Source organism: Mangifera indica, chromosome 1 (assembly GCF_011075055.1).
Source record: "Mangifera indica cultivar Alphonso chromosome 1, CATAS_Mindica_2.1, whole genome shotgun sequence".
Taxonomy (NCBI): domain Eukaryota; kingdom Viridiplantae; phylum Streptophyta; class Magnoliopsida; order Sapindales; family Anacardiaceae; genus Mangifera; species Mangifera indica.
The window spans coordinates 18892829-18910584 of record NC_058137.1 but is presented as its reverse complement, the minus strand read 5'-3'; the positions used below and the strand labels follow the sequence as shown (position 1 = coordinate 18910584).

General features: G+C 31.5%; 1 protein-coding gene across 1 annotated transcript; it reads left to right on the top strand.

Annotated features, from left to right (window-relative positions):
- Positions 1 to 15051: 15051 nt before the first annotated feature.
- Positions 15052 to 16855, top strand: LOC123214839 (8-hydroxygeraniol dehydrogenase-like). The gene is made up of 5 exons (XM_044634845.1): positions 15052 to 15210; positions 15303 to 15416; positions 15639 to 16152; positions 16244 to 16397; positions 16484 to 16855. Exons 1-5 carry the CDS (start codon positions 15113 to 15115, stop codon positions 16690 to 16692), a joined length of 1089 nt encoding a protein of 362 aa, XP_044490780.1. The 5' UTR covers positions 15052 to 15112; the 3' UTR covers positions 16693 to 16855.
- The last annotated feature ends 901 nt before the right edge of the window (positions 16856 to 17756 follow it).

Here is a 17756-nt window from a genome sequence, read left to right as displayed (position 1 = left end):
TTGATAAGAAATTCAATAAGACTCTACTTTCTCTAATTCCCAAGATTGACTTCCCAAAGATGATTTCACAGTTCAAACCGATATCCCTCTACAATGTGTCACTTAAGGTTCTCACTAAGGTAATAACAAATCGATTGAAACTGTTTATGAATAACCTGGTTTCACATTTTCAGGTTTTCTTTGTACTTGGAAAACACATCCAAGAAAATGTTGTTGTGGCTCAGGAGATTTTTCATTCAATTAGGAAAAAGAATACAAGAAAACAGTATATGGCAATGAAAGTTGATCTTGAAAAAGCATATGACAAGCTGAGTTGGAGTTTCATAGAAGAAACACTTAATTTTGCTCATACACTTGGTGATCTTATTCTGTTAATCATGGATTTTATTTCCTTGGTCTCTTTTCAAGTTTAATGGAATGACGCCCAAATTGAAGCTTTTGCACCATCTTGTGGAATAAGGCAAGGGGACCCCATTTCCCCCTATATCTTTGTTCTTTGCATGGAAAGATTGACTCATCGCATATCTAACGTAGTTAGTAATAGAGATTGGCATCCTTTTAAGGTTGGCGGAATTCGCTTTCTGGTGTTGCATCTGATGTTTGTTGATGATTTACCTATTTTTGCTGAGGCAAGACTTCATTAAGTTAAAGCAATTATGAGTTGTTTGAAGGATTTTTGTGAAGCTTTTGGTGCTAAGGTGAATCAAAGTAAAACAATTATTTATTTCTCTAGAGGAGTTGGCAATTTAACGGCTGAAAGACTCTCTACTACAAGTGATTTTGTGACAACTCAAATGATTGGTAACTATTTGGGTGTTCCTATTTCCTTGGGTCGTGTGACAAGACAGACCTTTAACAAAATTTTAGACAACGCTCAAAGAAAATTATTAGGCTGGAAAATTAGAACTCTCTCGCTTGCTAGAAGATCAACTTTGTTAAATTCAGTCCTTCAGAATCTTCCTTAATATTTAATGCAGTCTTCTCTCCAACCTAAAGCCACAATTAATGATCTTGAGCGTGTAAGTCATAGATTCTTATAGGGTGGTGATTCAAATAGTAAAAAGATGCATGTTATCTCTTGGAAAGTGATTTGTCACCTAAAGAATCAATGAGGCTTTGATATTCGATCCTTATACAAAACTAATATAACTTATACATGATGAAATTGGTTTGGTCCATTCAACATGAAAGTAGTCTATGGAACTATGTAATCACAACTAAATATTCCAATGCATTAAGTAATGAGTGGTCCTCAAAGTAGACTAACTCGGATCTTTGGAAAGGACTTTATGTCATTTGTCCATTTATGCAGTCTTACTATAGTTGGAAAATTGGAAATGGCCGCAATGTTAGCTTTTAGGATGACCATTGGCTGGCTAATAATAGCTCTCTTGTCTCTTTATGCACATCTCCGAAACCACACACATAAAAAAAAATGCTAAAGTTGGTGATATGATTGATGAAAATGGGAATTGGAATTGACATATTTTCAACCATTTTTTGCCAACAGGTGTCTACCTCTTATTATCTTTGTTTCCTCCTCCCTCGAATAGACATCTTAAGGATTGATGTGTTTGGCTCCCATCCAAAAATGGACAATTCTTAGTTAAATAAGCTTACAAGACTTTGATGAGTTTTGATTTGACACCTCTTGATAGACTTTGGAGAAAGATTTGGCATCTCAACATACCAGAGAGAATGAGAAATTTTTTTATGGCTTTTTAAACATGGCAAATTGCTTACAAATGAGAGAAAGTTCATATTAGGCCTTTTTGATACTAGTTTCTGCCCTTTGTGTAGTTATGAGGTTTAAAGTGACTTTTATGTGTTTAGAGACTGTTCCTATGCTATGTCAGTTTGGTTGAGTCTTATTCGCCCCAATTGGAAAGCCTGGTTTTTATGTCAAACAAGGAAGAATGGTTATGGTGTAACCTTTTATTAACTATGACTTGAACTTATTTGAATTGGGACACTACATTCTCTGTCACTACTTACTCATTATGGTTTTAGAGAAACCACGACGTCCATAACCCAGATTACTTTAGACCACATGATGACCCATTTTAGATTCACAGACAGGTGGCTGGAGTTTTGGAAGCTTAGAACCTTTTTTTAAAAAATATTTCGGGCATTCGTGTGTTGTCCCATAATGAAGCATGGACACTTCCTCCAGCTGAATGGTATAGACTTAATGTGGATGTTGCTATTAATATGGTTGCAGGTTTTGTTTCTACTAGTGGGCTGATTAGAGACAACAAAGGTAAGTTCATATGTGGCTTTATAGTGCCATTAGAATTTTGTACACCTTTCACTGTAGAGTTGTGGGCTATCTACCATGGATTAAAGTTTGCTTGGGTGCATCTTCTTGTAAGTCTTTAGGTAGAGTCTGATTGCAAGGAGTTGGTTGACACCATTCTTAGTAAAGACCTATCATTGGTCCTAATGCCAATATTACTACTAACATATAGAACATGTTTTCTTTGAATTGGAATATAAACATTTTTCATTCTACCCAAAAAGCAAATTGTGTTGTTGACTAGATTGCAAGAAAGAGTTTTACTTCCACAAATGCCTTTTAGATGTTTTTTAGAGCTCCTCCTAAGCTTTAAGAGATCATAGAATGTGATTTTAGGGGAGCCTTAGCTCCCTCTTGATTTATTTTTTTCTTTTCTAGGGTCTGTCACCTGTTTTACCAAAAAAAAAAAGAGATAAAATTTAAGTCCATAATAATGTATAAAGAATTTTAAATTATTAACCAAATTAATTGAATAAGCAAGGCCAAAGGACTATTTCTAACCCAAGTTTTAATGCAAAAATAAATATATACTCATGAGATTTTAAAAATCTAAATATCTACCTATAGGCAAACTTCTATTAAAAGTAAAAGTAAAATTGTTATTTTACAAGTAAACTTCAAAACTCTAAAAATTTATATTATTTTCCTTTCTTAATTTAGAAAACTAACAATTTCCTCTCATGATTAAAAACTTTGAAAAGCTACATCTCCCCTCTAGGGTTTTTTCTTCCATCTCTAAATATTGAATGTTGTTTCTACCAATGGCCAGCCTTTCCACCATCTTATTCTCTTATCATCGACATTCCCACTGGACCAATTTTGTTGGACGAAAATGAATTGTCTTCGTTCAACAAAGACGATTTTTCATCTTCTTTTCTTTGACCAAATGAAGATGAATAATCTTTATTCGACTAATGAATCTTCTAACGTCAATTAGTCAATTGGATAAAGACAATTCATTTTTGTCCAGCTAAAGAGACCAAGACGATGAATCATTTTCATCTCTTCATCAAACAAAGATGGTTTGTCTTCATCCGACAAAATTGGTTCAGTGAGAACGTTGACGACAAGAGAAGAAGATGGTAGGAAGGTTGACCAATGGCGAGAATGGCATTCAGTCGCTGAAAAAGGAAGAAAAAACCAAAGGGGGAAATACAATTTTTCAAAGTTTAATTATGAGGGGAAATTGTTAGTTTTATAAAGTAAATGGGGAAATGATATAAATTTTTAGTATTTGGGATTTAGTGATAGAATAATGAGTTTGCCCTTACCTCTAATAGAAGTTAACCTATGGATAGGTATTTGAGTTTTTGAAATCTCATAAATATGTAATTGTCTTTGCATTAAAACTTAAATGGGAAATAGTCCTTTGGCTGAATAAGAAAATAGTAAACATGCAAACAAATCTACCACTACCTTATTCACCTGATCTAGCAACAACTTTTTTATATTCAATCTCTAAGTTAGAGGTTTTTCGGGTATAAATAAATACTTGTATTTAGCAACAACTGAGTTAATGACACTAGTTAGCACTTGCAAAGCTACAATAAGTAGTCTAAATTTGAAAAAGGGAATATTTTATATATATAAAAAATTAGACTAAGCTTTGAGACTAAATCCTTCTGAGGTTTTAAAATTAGCATTTATCCCACCATGGATGGGCTAATGTTATGGAATTTGTGTTAGTTAAAATGGTTAAAAGGTAGAAAAATATCTACACTTTGTCAATTAAAATAAATAAAAAATAAAACACCTCACACTTATGGATGAGAATTTGGGTAAGGATCTTTATCCCCATCCTCTTATGCACATTTGATCCTCATCCTCCTCCTTGCTATGATAATACAAGGACAGGGATCCTGTATCCTTACAAGAACCTAACCCCCAAAGTAAAGATGAATATTTATTTTATAAAGATATCTCATATTTATCAATTTTAGTTTTAACTTTTGTTGTATTATATTTTCAAAGTTGAAAGAAGAAATTCAACATCTCAATGCATTAGAGGTAGGGAAAAAAATCTCATGTGTAGAGCCTGAGTCCAAAGCCCAACTTGGGACTGAGCTTTGCCTGAATTATGCTCAGGGAGGGGCAAGCCCGGGTGAAGGGAGGAGGACCCCAACCTTCCCCTTAGAGCCTTTACCTTGTAGATATAAACCCTATGAATTTAAGTATAATCCTTAAACCTAATGGTATAAGCAATATTTTGAAAATCAGATTGATTCAACCAGAACTGATATATGATTTTGTCTGGTTTTTATATTATTATTAATCAATTGAAAAAAGCAATCAAAACCAATAAAACTGGTATATTCCTAAAACCCAAAAAAAAAAACCAACATCTTCATTTAGAAACATTATTTAATACTAAAATTTTAAATTATAAATTTAAAATTAATTAAAAGCTAAAAAGACTGAAAAGCCTAAAACCTACAACTAAAGGTATATTGAAAAAAAAAAAAAACCACATTTTGAGCTCACTTATACAATTTTACCATACTTTTTACACATAAAACAATCATACTATAAAATATATACAGTTCTTAAAATACCCATGTTGTTGACCAAGTTTGAACTAATACATTCATGACTGTTCATGCATGAATACACAGAGTAGGTGACACCTTCTGAAACCAACCAAGGGGAAAGCAAGGTTGAAGAATATTGCAGAAGGGAAACCATCACGTGAAAATATTTCAGAGGGGAAAAGCTTTTAAAAGCAACCTGTGAGACCCTAAACCTAAGTGTTCTGAAACCTTTGAGATTGCAACTTGTGAATGTCGATGCCAACACTGACGAGAAAGATATCCACTGACGCCAATGAAAATAAGCTGAACCGATGTTGATGAGAAGATCAAATGCTGGAGAAGATTTATGCTCCACCTACCAACACTATGGATGTCGTCATCTAAATCCAGGAAGACTGACTGATTTGGGAGCAATGGCATCCTGAGTGAGTTAGATTAGATTGTTGATTGATGGCTTGTTTTATGAGTTAGATCTAGGGTTTGGATATATGAAAAATTGAGAATTTTTATGTGAAAATGAAAGGTTTATAATCAAAAAATAGAAGTGTTGGTTTTGGTTGTGATTTTGTTGGGTTTTCCCTTGATTTGAAACCACGAGCAATAGAAGAACATGCAAGTAATATCACTAGTAAGTGATATCTCCTATAATCGTCTAGGTGATATGGCCTATTGATACTATTCATAGAATAGTAATTTTTTTTTTGTGTAAATGCATTTCCATTTGTTCATTTCCAAGAATGGCGAATCAATATCCAAGAGGGCATGTACAGGTTTCATAAAGCGTTCAGATTTTATGTGCAAATGACGCTTTACATGAAGATAAATGTAGTAAGCATCATAAATGAGAAACTAACGATAACACAATGAGAATGCTCCAAATGAAATGTTTTGGGCAATTCTTGGGATTGGAAGAGATCCGATTTAGCATCATTTTTATGCATGCAGTGCTATTTCGTTTAATTAACTGTAAAGACACTGACAGAGAACTATGGTGCAAAATAAATGGTGTTGAAGTTCATTTCAGCCTAGTAAAGTTTGCTTTTGTAATTGGTCTAATATTCAGGGATGATACAGAAGTGTCACACTATGTAGATTATACAAGAAGGCTTAGACTAAAATAGGGATACTCTTCGGGGATAGTTCATTACAATATAGGGACATCCAAAGGGTGATTAAAGACTAGATTTGAAGAGACAATGATGAAGATGTTGTGAAGTTTGTGGTATTGTATTTATCGCATGTCTTGCTATTAGGGGTAGACAATAAGAATGTTATAAATGATGGCTTCTTGCGTCTAACCAATGATCTTGATGCATTCAGTCAGTTTTGAGGTTTGTTGTCATGGAATAAGACAAAAGGCTCCATGTGGCAAGGCATAAATGGAAAATAAGAGTTTTGTTTAAAGAACCACCAACCTTACATGATGTCAATCCATGTGGTCAATTGCTCGGTTATGGGATTCCTCATTGGATTTCAGGTAAGCATCACATTATACATATTTTGAGTATATGAAATAATATACAGATAATGTATCATTATATAATTAGTTATTTTAAATTAAATATAAAATAATATTCAATTATATGATGACACATCTTTTATATATTGAAAATGTTTACATGTAGTATTGTTGATAATCTTTTAACTTAATTCATGCTTGCCCAACAATATTAAACATATCTTTTTTAAATTAGATAATGGGACTACAACAATGAAAGTAAGAAAACAAAAAGAAGCAAATTCGGGAAATTTTTACATAGATCAACCTTCTAATGAAGTCCTTTGGATTTTGACTTTGCTTAAGGACTTTTTCCTCAAGCTTGACTTAAATAACTCTGACCTTTACTAATGTTATTCAAATCAACCGTTGCATCAAATTCAAGTTCTACTTGCCCTAATCAAAACCCAGTCCAAAATAGGCAAACACATGTTGATGAATTGTTTCAATCCATGATGAGAGTTCAATACTTTATATTAATTTCTATTAATGTAATTAATTTGCATGATGACCTATATAGTATTTACCCATGATGATAGTTAAATATTTGTTTAAGATGATAAATACTAATAATGAGTACAATTTGTCTATTAATAATAACGTGTTATTATATGATTTAATATTATTTTATTTTTAATTTAAAATTATCATATTATACACACACGCACCCCCCAAAAAACAAACATGTATGTGTATGATGAAATCCATAAATATAGAAGTTGGATTTTCTACTAACTGGAATATAACATATTTGAACACTTATAATCTTCATCTTCTCGTCACAAAAGAAAATTTGAGGCTTAAACTAAATAACAAAAACTTTATTTAAAAGGGAAAATGAAACTTTTTTGTTATAGAGTATACTCTAATCCACAAGGCATCTCCCGAACAAACGTCTCTTCATAGAAACCTACTTGAACAATCATAACTAGTGACTAATCATAACGCTAGCAATTGAAAATTCCTAATCACCATACAACAAGAGACAAGCAATCATTCTAGTCTAGGTCACTGAGAAGACTTTCACTTAGCAACAATTTGTCTCTAAATATTCTATACAAATCTTCTTGTTCTCTTTCATGATAGTAAGAGAAAATTATCTTTACCTATTCAATTAGAATATTTTCAATATTTTTTTAGATAATTAGAATAATAATAAATTCAAATAATCATGTTTGAATTAGGAATATATTTATTATCGTAATTTAATTATAACTTCTTTTTTTCATCCTATAAATATAAAAACTATTGGGAGAGAAAGAAGAGATGAAAAATCTATACATAGAGATATCTACAGACACATATGGTTACATAACTTTAATTATTAACTCATTGTATTCATCCTAGGATATACAATTATTCATAATACACTTATAAACTAATAGATACACCTTCAATATACACAAATAGACCATTTGAACTACGTTAAAAATTTTGCCACTTTCACTTATTGGCTATGTCAATTCCATCTCATTATAACAGATATGATGATCTAATCAGATTCTTATTTATAGTTATCGTTGACTTGATTTGTATAAGATTTTGGATATTGTGGAGAAACTTCATCCCCACCATTACGGACGGGTATATGCAGCTACACAATTTAATATAGCACATTTACCCACTCCCTGATGTAAGAAAAGGATAGTATATTAAAAAACAGTTACTCAAAGGATCTTCACAAGATTATTGCAGAGGCGGCCATCGGTGTCCTGTTCGAAAATAGATTCAGTATACAGTGATTAAATTTCTGCTGATTAATTTATATATTGAACCACATCAGAAGTTTTGTCTTATATTACCATTCAGATCTAAGCCACTAAAAATGCATTCTATCTTGTAAAAGCTAAAGACAAACCAAGAAAGGTAACTATTTCTTATATAAATTGATACAGTTATACCAAATATTGACCTCCAAGCCATTGCAATTTTAACAAATGCATTCTAAAATATAAATAAATTATGCTACCCAGTTGATGCACTTACTATTTGTGTCCCTGTATAAATTCATTGTTGACTGTTTTTGTATATAATAAAATTACATGCACCTAATTTTGATTAATTAATTTGATACCTTGATAATGCATGATCATGTGATTTAGTGATTTTGAATTAAAAATAAAATAATACTCAACTACATAATAATATATCATCTAAATTTTTAAATAAATATTCAAAACTATAAATACGTAACATTGTTATTTTTGTAAAAACGTCCTTACATGCTAACATAAAGACTTGTAGGGGCGGACTTGGGCTTATGTGATGGTAGACCCAGACCCACCATAAAATTTTAAAACCTAAAAATCCATACATAAACCTATCTAAAAATTTTGTGAATATATATAAAGGCCCACCCTTACTTGGGCTTAGAATAAGAATATATCTGGGCCTAAAATAGGAACAAAGGACTTATCCCAAATTTATTTCCTAACAATGTACAAAAGAGCATTTGGGTTTGGGTTTGGTATAAAAAATTTATTTTAAATTATTTTGAAAAACAAATAAAAAAAACTTACTTGAAAAGAGAATTTAGGTCTCGTTTCTTTGTCACAATAATGGTTTTCAAGAAAATAAAAAACAAGTGTGTTTTTGTCTTTCATTTTTTTTTTTTTAATCATGGTATTTCTTTCCCATATGTCAAGTTTATTGTTATTAATGTTTATGAAGATGTTTAATGGTGAGTTTGTTTTCTTTATACACTAAGTGTATATGTTTTTGTAGAAGAAATAAAATTTTTAATAATTTGACTACAAATGGTTTTAGTGCTCAACTGCTATAATTCTTTGATTATCAAGGGTTTTAGACTTTTAGTGTTCATGATTCATTAAGTGAGCATATGCAGTCATGTAGAGTTGTGTAGCTTTGATTTGATATTATGAATGAACAAATGGTAGTCATTAAAAGGAACAACACAAGTCAGCCAATATTTCATATTTCATTTAATAACAACTATATTTTACATTAATTTGTGTTACTTTTATTTTAACATGATTCTCATTATAATAGATTTACATTTATACACACCTAATTCACTAAAATATCAACCTAAAAACTACAAATTATTTGCTCTGGACTTAGGGTTGTATTGATTTACTTTTAAACTAATATTTTTCTTCTAAAATATGTGATGGAAGTTACTGAAGAAAACTTATCACTATATAAGATGAAAAAAAAAAGTGATAATAGTATCAGATGCTTATTTGTTCATTTGAAATTTATGATTGGAGGGAGTAAATGTTAAATCCTTCATATTTAAAATTCTCTCAAGGAAACACCATGAGTGTTTAGAGATTTGTTGAAGATGTTGAGCTTAATATTTATAAATAAAAAAATGTTAGTAGAGAAAGTACTTTTATAAATTCTTGAAGGAGAATAAGCCATAAATGTGAATTAATCTACTATTGAAGAAGATTGGTTTCACCACTAAATTGGAAACCAACTACAGCATCAAACCTTTTTATTTTAGCAAACAACAATGCATTGTTTGTTTCTTTAATTGTCAATCGCTTAATCATTTGATTCCTATCAACTTGAGTTTTTTTAAATATTATTGATGATCTCTTGAAGAGATCTTTAAGCATAGGGTAACACCAATGTTGCAACTTTTCTTCCTTTTCAAGTTTTGTTTAGTTCACTTAATTAGTATATGTTTTATTATTATTATTATTATTATTTTGTTTTCTTTTGTCATCAATTAAATAACTATGATATCCAATTATTTTAAGAGATTAAAAAAAAATCTAATGGCAAGTGTTGATAGATACTCCATTGATAGAGAGGTTAATCAAATCTCATTAAAGGAAGAAGTTTGACAACAGTGACAACAACGCTAAGTAAAAAAAGCTTAACCTTCAAACAAAGTGCTCAATTTAGACGAGTTTAAAGCTAATCCAGGATTAAGGATCCCAAATATTGAGATTTGTTATACCGACAAGCAAAAAAAGGAAGTTCAAAAAGCATACTTGCTTAAAGATTCTAGTCAACCTAAATATCATAATTTTTCTTTCACTCTTTTTAGAAATAAAACATAAGTTTACACCAGAGTGGTACAAAAAAAGTTTAAATTGGATTGGATATAGTGTGGTGAAAGATGCAATATTTTGTTTGCATTGTTATCTTTTCAAAAGTGAAATAGTTGATTTTGGTGATCAAGTAAGTGGTGAAACATTTGTGAGCAAGGGATTTAATAATTGCAAAGATAAAACAAAAGTGAAACAACATGTTGGAGATCTTTCTAGTACACATAATCAATGTAATGTCAAGTGTGTTAATTCGATAAACCAAAATTAACACATCGACGTAAATTTTGCTCGTGTTGAGGAAAAAGTCAAATTGGATTATATAATTTGCTTGAATGCGTCAATTGATTGTATTAGATTTCTTTTACAATAAAGATTGGCATTTTATAGACATGACGAGTCAGTTGAATCTAAAAATCAAGGCAGTTTTATTGAACTATTAAAGTTTCTATACAATCATAGTGATGACGTCAAGAAAGTTGTACTTGAAAATGCTCCAAAAAATCATAAAATAGCATCCCCTAAGATTTAGAGAGAATTGACTAATGTTTATGCTCATTTGATGACCAAAAAAGTTATTAAAAAAATTATGAGAAATAAACAACTGTTCTCATTATTGGTTGATGAATGTCATAATGTGACAGTAAAAAAACAAATGGCTATTGTTTTTCAATATGTGGACAAAGCAGGATGTATTATTAAATGTTTTATAAGGATTGTGTATGTTAAAAATATTTATGTACACTCTTTGAAAACTGTAATAGATGCTTTATTTGTAAAATATATATTGAGTTTAACAAGTTTAAGGGGGCAAGGGTATGATAGAGCAAGCAATATGAGGGGTGAGTACAATGGCTTGAAGAGTTTAATATTAAGAGAAAATAAATCAACTTTCTACATTCATTGTTGTAAAATGTGGCTTAAATGTGTCAAAGGGTAAATTAGTCATTATGGAGTGTTATGTGGTCTGTGTGGTAATTTGGAGCAAAGGGTAATATAGTCTTTTTACTGAGTGTTTAACCTAAGTATATAATATGTCTTATTAGGCGTTAGCGCATGGGTGTGTGAATTTTTGGCCAACTTCCTTATTCTTACTCTGTTCTCTAAAATTAGTGTTGTGTTCTTATGATTTAGTTGAACCAGAGAGAAATCCTCTGGTTTTCTCCAGTTGAGTAAGTGTCTTGAGTCTTGATGAAGGCTTGGTTTGGGACTTCGTTTCACGGCGTACCGTAGTCGTGCGTGGTGTTGATCGAAGGGTTTTATAAGTTGTATTTGCTTATGTTTAATAGTGGATACGACTAGAGCCTTGTCTTCGCCTTGGATGTAGGGTTTCAAATTGAAACCTAAACCAAGTATTTCTTGTGTTATCTTGTTGATTTTTTATGCTGATTTTATTCTTCGTTTCTTGCTAATCCAGTTTACTAATTTGGTAATTCTTAGATAAAGCATTTTTAATAAAACCTAATCTGAAACTAACAATTGTATTTCTTATCAACTTCAACTAGCACTAATCAAAGTTGTGAGTAACCATTCAACATTAGGTGAATTTTTTCAATCTCTCTCAAATTTATCAAACGCTATAGCGACATCTTGCAAACTCAAAGATCTTCTATGAGATAAACAACATGAATATGTGGTATCTTTGATTTCTAATGGTGATCTTCAAACGGGACGAAGTTTGAATCAAGAATGCACTATTAAACGACTAGGAGATACACATTGGGTTTCACACATGGGGATGATTCATAGTGTTATAAACTTATTTTCTTCTATTGTTGATGTGTTCAAGGTGATTGAAATTGAAGGAGACAATTGATAAAACAAAAGTCAAGTAAGGAGTTTATTATGAATCATGAAAAATTTTGAATTTTTTTTTTGTTATTTTTGATGAAAAAAGTATTGGGAATCACAAATGAACTATCACAAGTATTACAAAGAAAAGATTAAGATCTTTTTAATGTTATATGGTTTATACAAATTTCAAATGGTCAATTGCATAAAATGAGAAATGAAGACACTTGTTTCAACATCTTGGTGAAAGCAACTTCTGATTTGTGCAAAATTAATGACATAACAATCCGGGAAAATATAGAAGATAACTTTGAGAGGACAAAACAGGGGATTACACCAATTACAAATAAACATCATTATAAGGTAAATTTGATTGATACAATTTTAGATAATATTAAAAAAAAAAACTCAATAATTGTTTTGATATAGTAAATATGAGATTGCTTCAATGAATGATATCTCTTGATCGAAATAACTTTTTTGTTGCATTTAACAAAGACAAATTACTTGAATTTGCAAGATCCTAACCTGCCGATTTTCCTCAACATGATATTTGGTTACTTGATGATTAACTTGAAAACCATTATGAGGACGTTAGCTCCAATGCCAATTTCACTCATATTAATGGGATTGCCAACCTTACTAAAAAAATGGTTGAGTTTAAAAGGATGGTGCCTACGAAAAAATTTTCCGGCTTATAAAATTAGTAATGGTTTTGCTAATGGTTACAGTAACAGTTGAAAGAGTGTTTTCTTTAATGAATCTTATGAAGAATAGTTTGTGTAATCGAATGAGTGACGAGTGGATGAACAATTGTTTGGTGGTTTACATTGAAAAGAAAGTTTTTGCTACAATTAATAATAAAGATGTTATTAAACGCTTTCAGAATATAGCGAAATGAAAAATGGTGTTAAAGTCAAGATCTTCAAGTATATCATTCCAATTTGCTTTCATCTTTAAATAATTGATATTCAAATATTTAAATCCCTAAGTTTATTATTGTAACTTGAGTTTCTGATCAATAAACAACTAGATGTGTGGATCTTTAATTTGGATTATTGAGTTTTGATTTTGATTATTGGATTTGGAATTATAAAACTTAAAGATTGACAAATTTTGATAATTTTAATCTTTTTTTTTTGTAAACCTTTATATGTTTCACTTGTGTTAAAACTGTGATTGAACTTTAAATTTTTGTAAAATGTTTTTCTCATATTATAATTGATATAAACAATATTATTATGTTAAATTTAAATGGATTATAACATCCCGTGGTATTTTTCTCTCTTTACATTGAGAGATTTTTCCACGTAAAAATTACTTGTGTTATTACATTTTTTTATATTATTTCCATTGTTTAATGTTCAATAGTTTTATTTCAAGTTTTCACTTATTGATTGACAAATAATTGTGAAGTTGTAAAGGCCCCTCAAACAAAAATTTAGGATACTGAATATGTGTATTCCACTCGTCATTGTCAAACGTGAACCTTTGCTTGAGAGAGTTGGTTGAGTTGTCGAATACGATGTAAAAAAAATGGGACAAATATTATGCATAAAAAAAATTTATTAATTAAATATATAATTAAATAATTTTAAAGTAATAGGGAGGATGCGTGAATAATTGTGTTTATGGTCCTTCTCAGATAGGTGAGGGGTTTTAGATAATTGTGATAGAGATATAAAAAAGTAATATTAATGTGAGAGAGTCTGAATTCACTGTCTATATATTTTACTTCATAGAAACCATCCATATTATATAAAAAATATCTAGTAAGAGATGAAGAAGGAACTAAAGTGATAGTTTCAGATTGTGTTTAAGGAGTGGTGCAATTAGTAAAAAAATAAATTTTGATGGATTTGTAGAAGCAATATGTTCTCGTTTAGGCATTAATCACAGTTGCAATATTGTAAAAACTTATTTGCAAAATTCAAACACCTATAGTGATTTACTGTATTTGTTGAAGGATGATTTTGATATACATGCACTTCAAGATCCAAAAAATGTCTGAAACATGTTTGTCTAAACAATATTTTCTGCTTTGAACTTAATTTTGCTCTTATATATTTCATCGTATCCTTGTGATTACGAATATTAATGGTAACTCTAAAATCATGTTCATCATGAAATCGTCTCTCTCCCACTTTATCATTAATTGGAAATTTCTGAAAAAACACATTTAAAATGAAATGTTATGAGTTTCATTCAATAAAGTTTAAATTTAAACATGTACAACGCAGATATCCCATTCTATGAACAATATTTTGCGCGACTTTGCGCAGTTAGCGCGGTTTGCAACCGATCAATAACATCCCAACATTAAACCATACCCACAATAGATTATTTACAACCGATCGATAAAAATTATATAAACCAAATAAATAAATACAAATGATAACTAATTTGTGAAGCTATTGTTGATATATCGTCGCTTCTATATATTTTACTACTTTTACTGCTTTTAGGATATTCGCCAACGATTTTTGCTCTATATTTTCAGATTTCTAATTTCAGCCTTCTCTTTTTCGTTTCGGTAAAAATAACTTTCAAAGTGATTCACTTTGGATTTTACTTGATTTTTCAACATAAGAGTCAAATGGGTAAAAAAATTATTGTTTGTTTAAATTGGCAAAACTTTTTTACGTTAGCTTAAAAACGTATAAACGGACAGATTTTTACTTATTTTAATTAATTTTCCTTTAAAATGTACTTAAATTAATACATTTCTCAATTAAAAAAAAAAGGGGGTTGAAAAGTCACATTGAATAACGATTATCTTACCTCTAATGGTTCGGTCACCATATATGTCACGCTGCCGTAATACAATACATCACTTCTCCTCAACTCTGCAATTAGTCCTATTCGTTCGCCGTCCTGTATATATAGAACTCAAGACTAGCTCAATGTTTCACTGCCTTCTCTCCTATTACTACTCATTTCAAGCACTAAACTACCACATTTGTTTCTCTCTAGCAAGATGGCCAAGTCACCGGAGGAACAACACCCTGTTAAGGCTTTTGGGTGGGCAGCCACTGACCCTTCTGGTCGTCTCTCCCCCTTCAAATTCTCCAGGCGGTATTTCATTTTCAATATTACATTAAAATTTCACTAACAGTTTAGCGTTCATCAGTCAGATCATAACATCATAACGGTTAACATATATGCAGGGAAACAGGTGATGAAGATGTGATGTTTAAGGTGTTATATTGTGGGATATGCCACTCTGATCTTCACAGTATCAAAAATGAATGGGGCAACTCTACCTACCCTTTGCTTCCTGGGTATGTAAATATCATCCTCCTTCTTCTTCTTCTTCTTCTTGTATTTTTCCATAAAACCACAAATTGTATGGGCTTGGACCAGGAAAGAATCACTTTATTTCTAGTCAAAAGATTAAAACTTTATTGGTGGGTGTCTTATCTTGATCATTTTAATGTATTCTCTAGTTCAATCCATTCATACACGTTAAAATTGGATTCCTAAAATCAAAAACATGATTGCAGGCATGAAATTGTTGGAGTAGTGACAGAAGTGGGTAGCAAAGTGAAGAAAGTAAAAGTAGGAGACAAAGTTGGTGTTGGATGTATGGTGGGTGCATGCCACTCCTGCGAGAGTTGTGTCAATAATCTTGAAAACTACTGTTCAAAAATGCTACTTACTTACAATTCCATCTACACTGATGGAACAATCACATATGGAGGATATTCTGATCATATGGTTGCCAATCAACGCTACATTGTTGTGTTCCCTGATGGTATGCCACTTGATGCTGGTGCTCCTCTTCTCTGTGCTGGGATCACCGTTTATAGCCCCTTGAAATATTTTGGATTAGCTGAACCAGGGAAGCACATTGGCGTCGTCGGCCTCGGTGGGCTTGGTCACGTGGCTGTTAAATTTGCCAAGGCTTTTGGCGCTAAAGTGACAGTGATTAGTACCTCTCCAAGCAAGATGAAAGAAGCTTTGGAACATCTTGGTGCTGATTCATTTTTGGTTAGCCGTGACCCAGAAAAAATGCAGGTTACAAGAGGTTCTTAAATAAAATTGCTGTAAAAAATGTGTGTTCTGATTGTAACGAAAGAACATGTTTTTTTTTAAAATAAAATTGCAGGCGGCTACGGGAACTTTGGATGGTATAATTGATACAGTGTCTGCAGTTCATCCAATTATGCCACTGCTCAGTCTGTTGAAATCCAATGGAAAGCTTATTATGGTTGGTGCCCCAGAAAAGCCACTGGAGTTGCCTGTCTTTTCGTTACTTATGGGTAAGTTCAAGGGAAAAACATAATATTATATTATGGATTATGATCTCAACTTTTGAGTTAATTAATAAATGATGATGTGACAACAGGAAGAAAGACGGTGGCCGGCAGTGTTATAGGAGGAATGAAAGAGACACAAGAGATGATTGATTTTGCAGCAAAACACAACATAACGGCTGATATTGAAGTTATCCCAATGGATTATGTGAACAAAGCTATGGAGAGACTTGCTAAGGTTGACGTTAGATACCGATTTGTCATTGACATTGGGAATACCTTGGCAGCTACCAAGCCTTGATGATTGTATTGGCGTATTTCTAAGTTTTATTGCATTGCTTTCAAGGTTTTTGAGTGCCAAAATACAGAAATTTCCTCATAGATTTATGTAACAGAGTATCTCTACATGTATTACAATATTTTGAGTTGTGATTGAAATAAATAACAAATGCTTTTTATTCTAACTCTGGTTATCCCAGCAGGCAATAAATGTGGCAAACAAACTTTACTATCATTTTTCTTCTTGTAAATTGAAGTAACGCACGATTCCATTGTTACCAAGAGCAAAGAAATATTAAAATTCAGCTGGTGCTTTCAAAATCTGACAAGATGAGCGAAAACGAGGGTGGAACCCTCTCTAGCAACACCAAGACATCAGAGGAAACAGATGTTATTCTCAGGAGAAAGAAGAAGGTCAAGAGAGTCTGATCTTTGTCACCAGGGAGGTCATTGGCACAAGGAGGTTATGCTTCATTAGCAAATGCTTTGAAAGGGGATGGTAGTTTATGTTAGCAACAGACCACTCTCATAGATATTTTAACAAATACTTGATGAGCACAAAACAGAGGATAAAGAAGAATGAAACTCTATTATATTTATTCCTTTCATATTACTGCATATATATAGCCAAACAAAGTAAGACTTACCAAACAAATAGCTAACAACATCAATAGCTGCTGAAAATTAAGAAACCATTAACAAACCACTACTAGCAAAATCAATTGTTGCTTGAAAATAGGAAACCACTAATAGACTAATTTTGACTCATTCAACAAAATAAATAAACACCATTATTCCCTCCCTTAAACTGAAAGCTATCACATTCAGTTTAAGAGAAAACATAAAATCGCAATCTCTTCCTTAAATTGGATTCTCCTAGTTGCACACACCAAGGAGCCTTTGAAGTTTCACAAATGTTTCCAAGTTGAGGGGCTTTGTTAGCATATCAGCAACTTGATCTTCGCTCCTATAGTAGATAAGATCGGTTGTTCCATTTTCCACAAGATCATGTAAGAAATGATATCTCATGTCTATGTGCTTGCTTCTCCTATGTAAAACTAGATTTTTTGAGAGTTTTTGCTGAAC

Coding starts and splice junctions, on each gene's coding strand:
- LOC123214839 (XM_044634845.1), top strand. CDS start 15,113: ATGGCCAAGTCACCGGAGGAACAACACCCTGTTAAGGCTTTTGGGTGG. Junction 15,417..15,638: donor ACCTACCCTTTGCTTCCTGG/GTATGTAAATAT, acceptor ACATGATTGCAG/GCATGAAATTGTTGGAGTAG. Junction 16,153..16,243: donor GTGACCCAGAAAAAATGCAG/GTTACAAGAGGT, acceptor ATAAAATTGCAG/GCGGCTACGGGAACTTTGGA.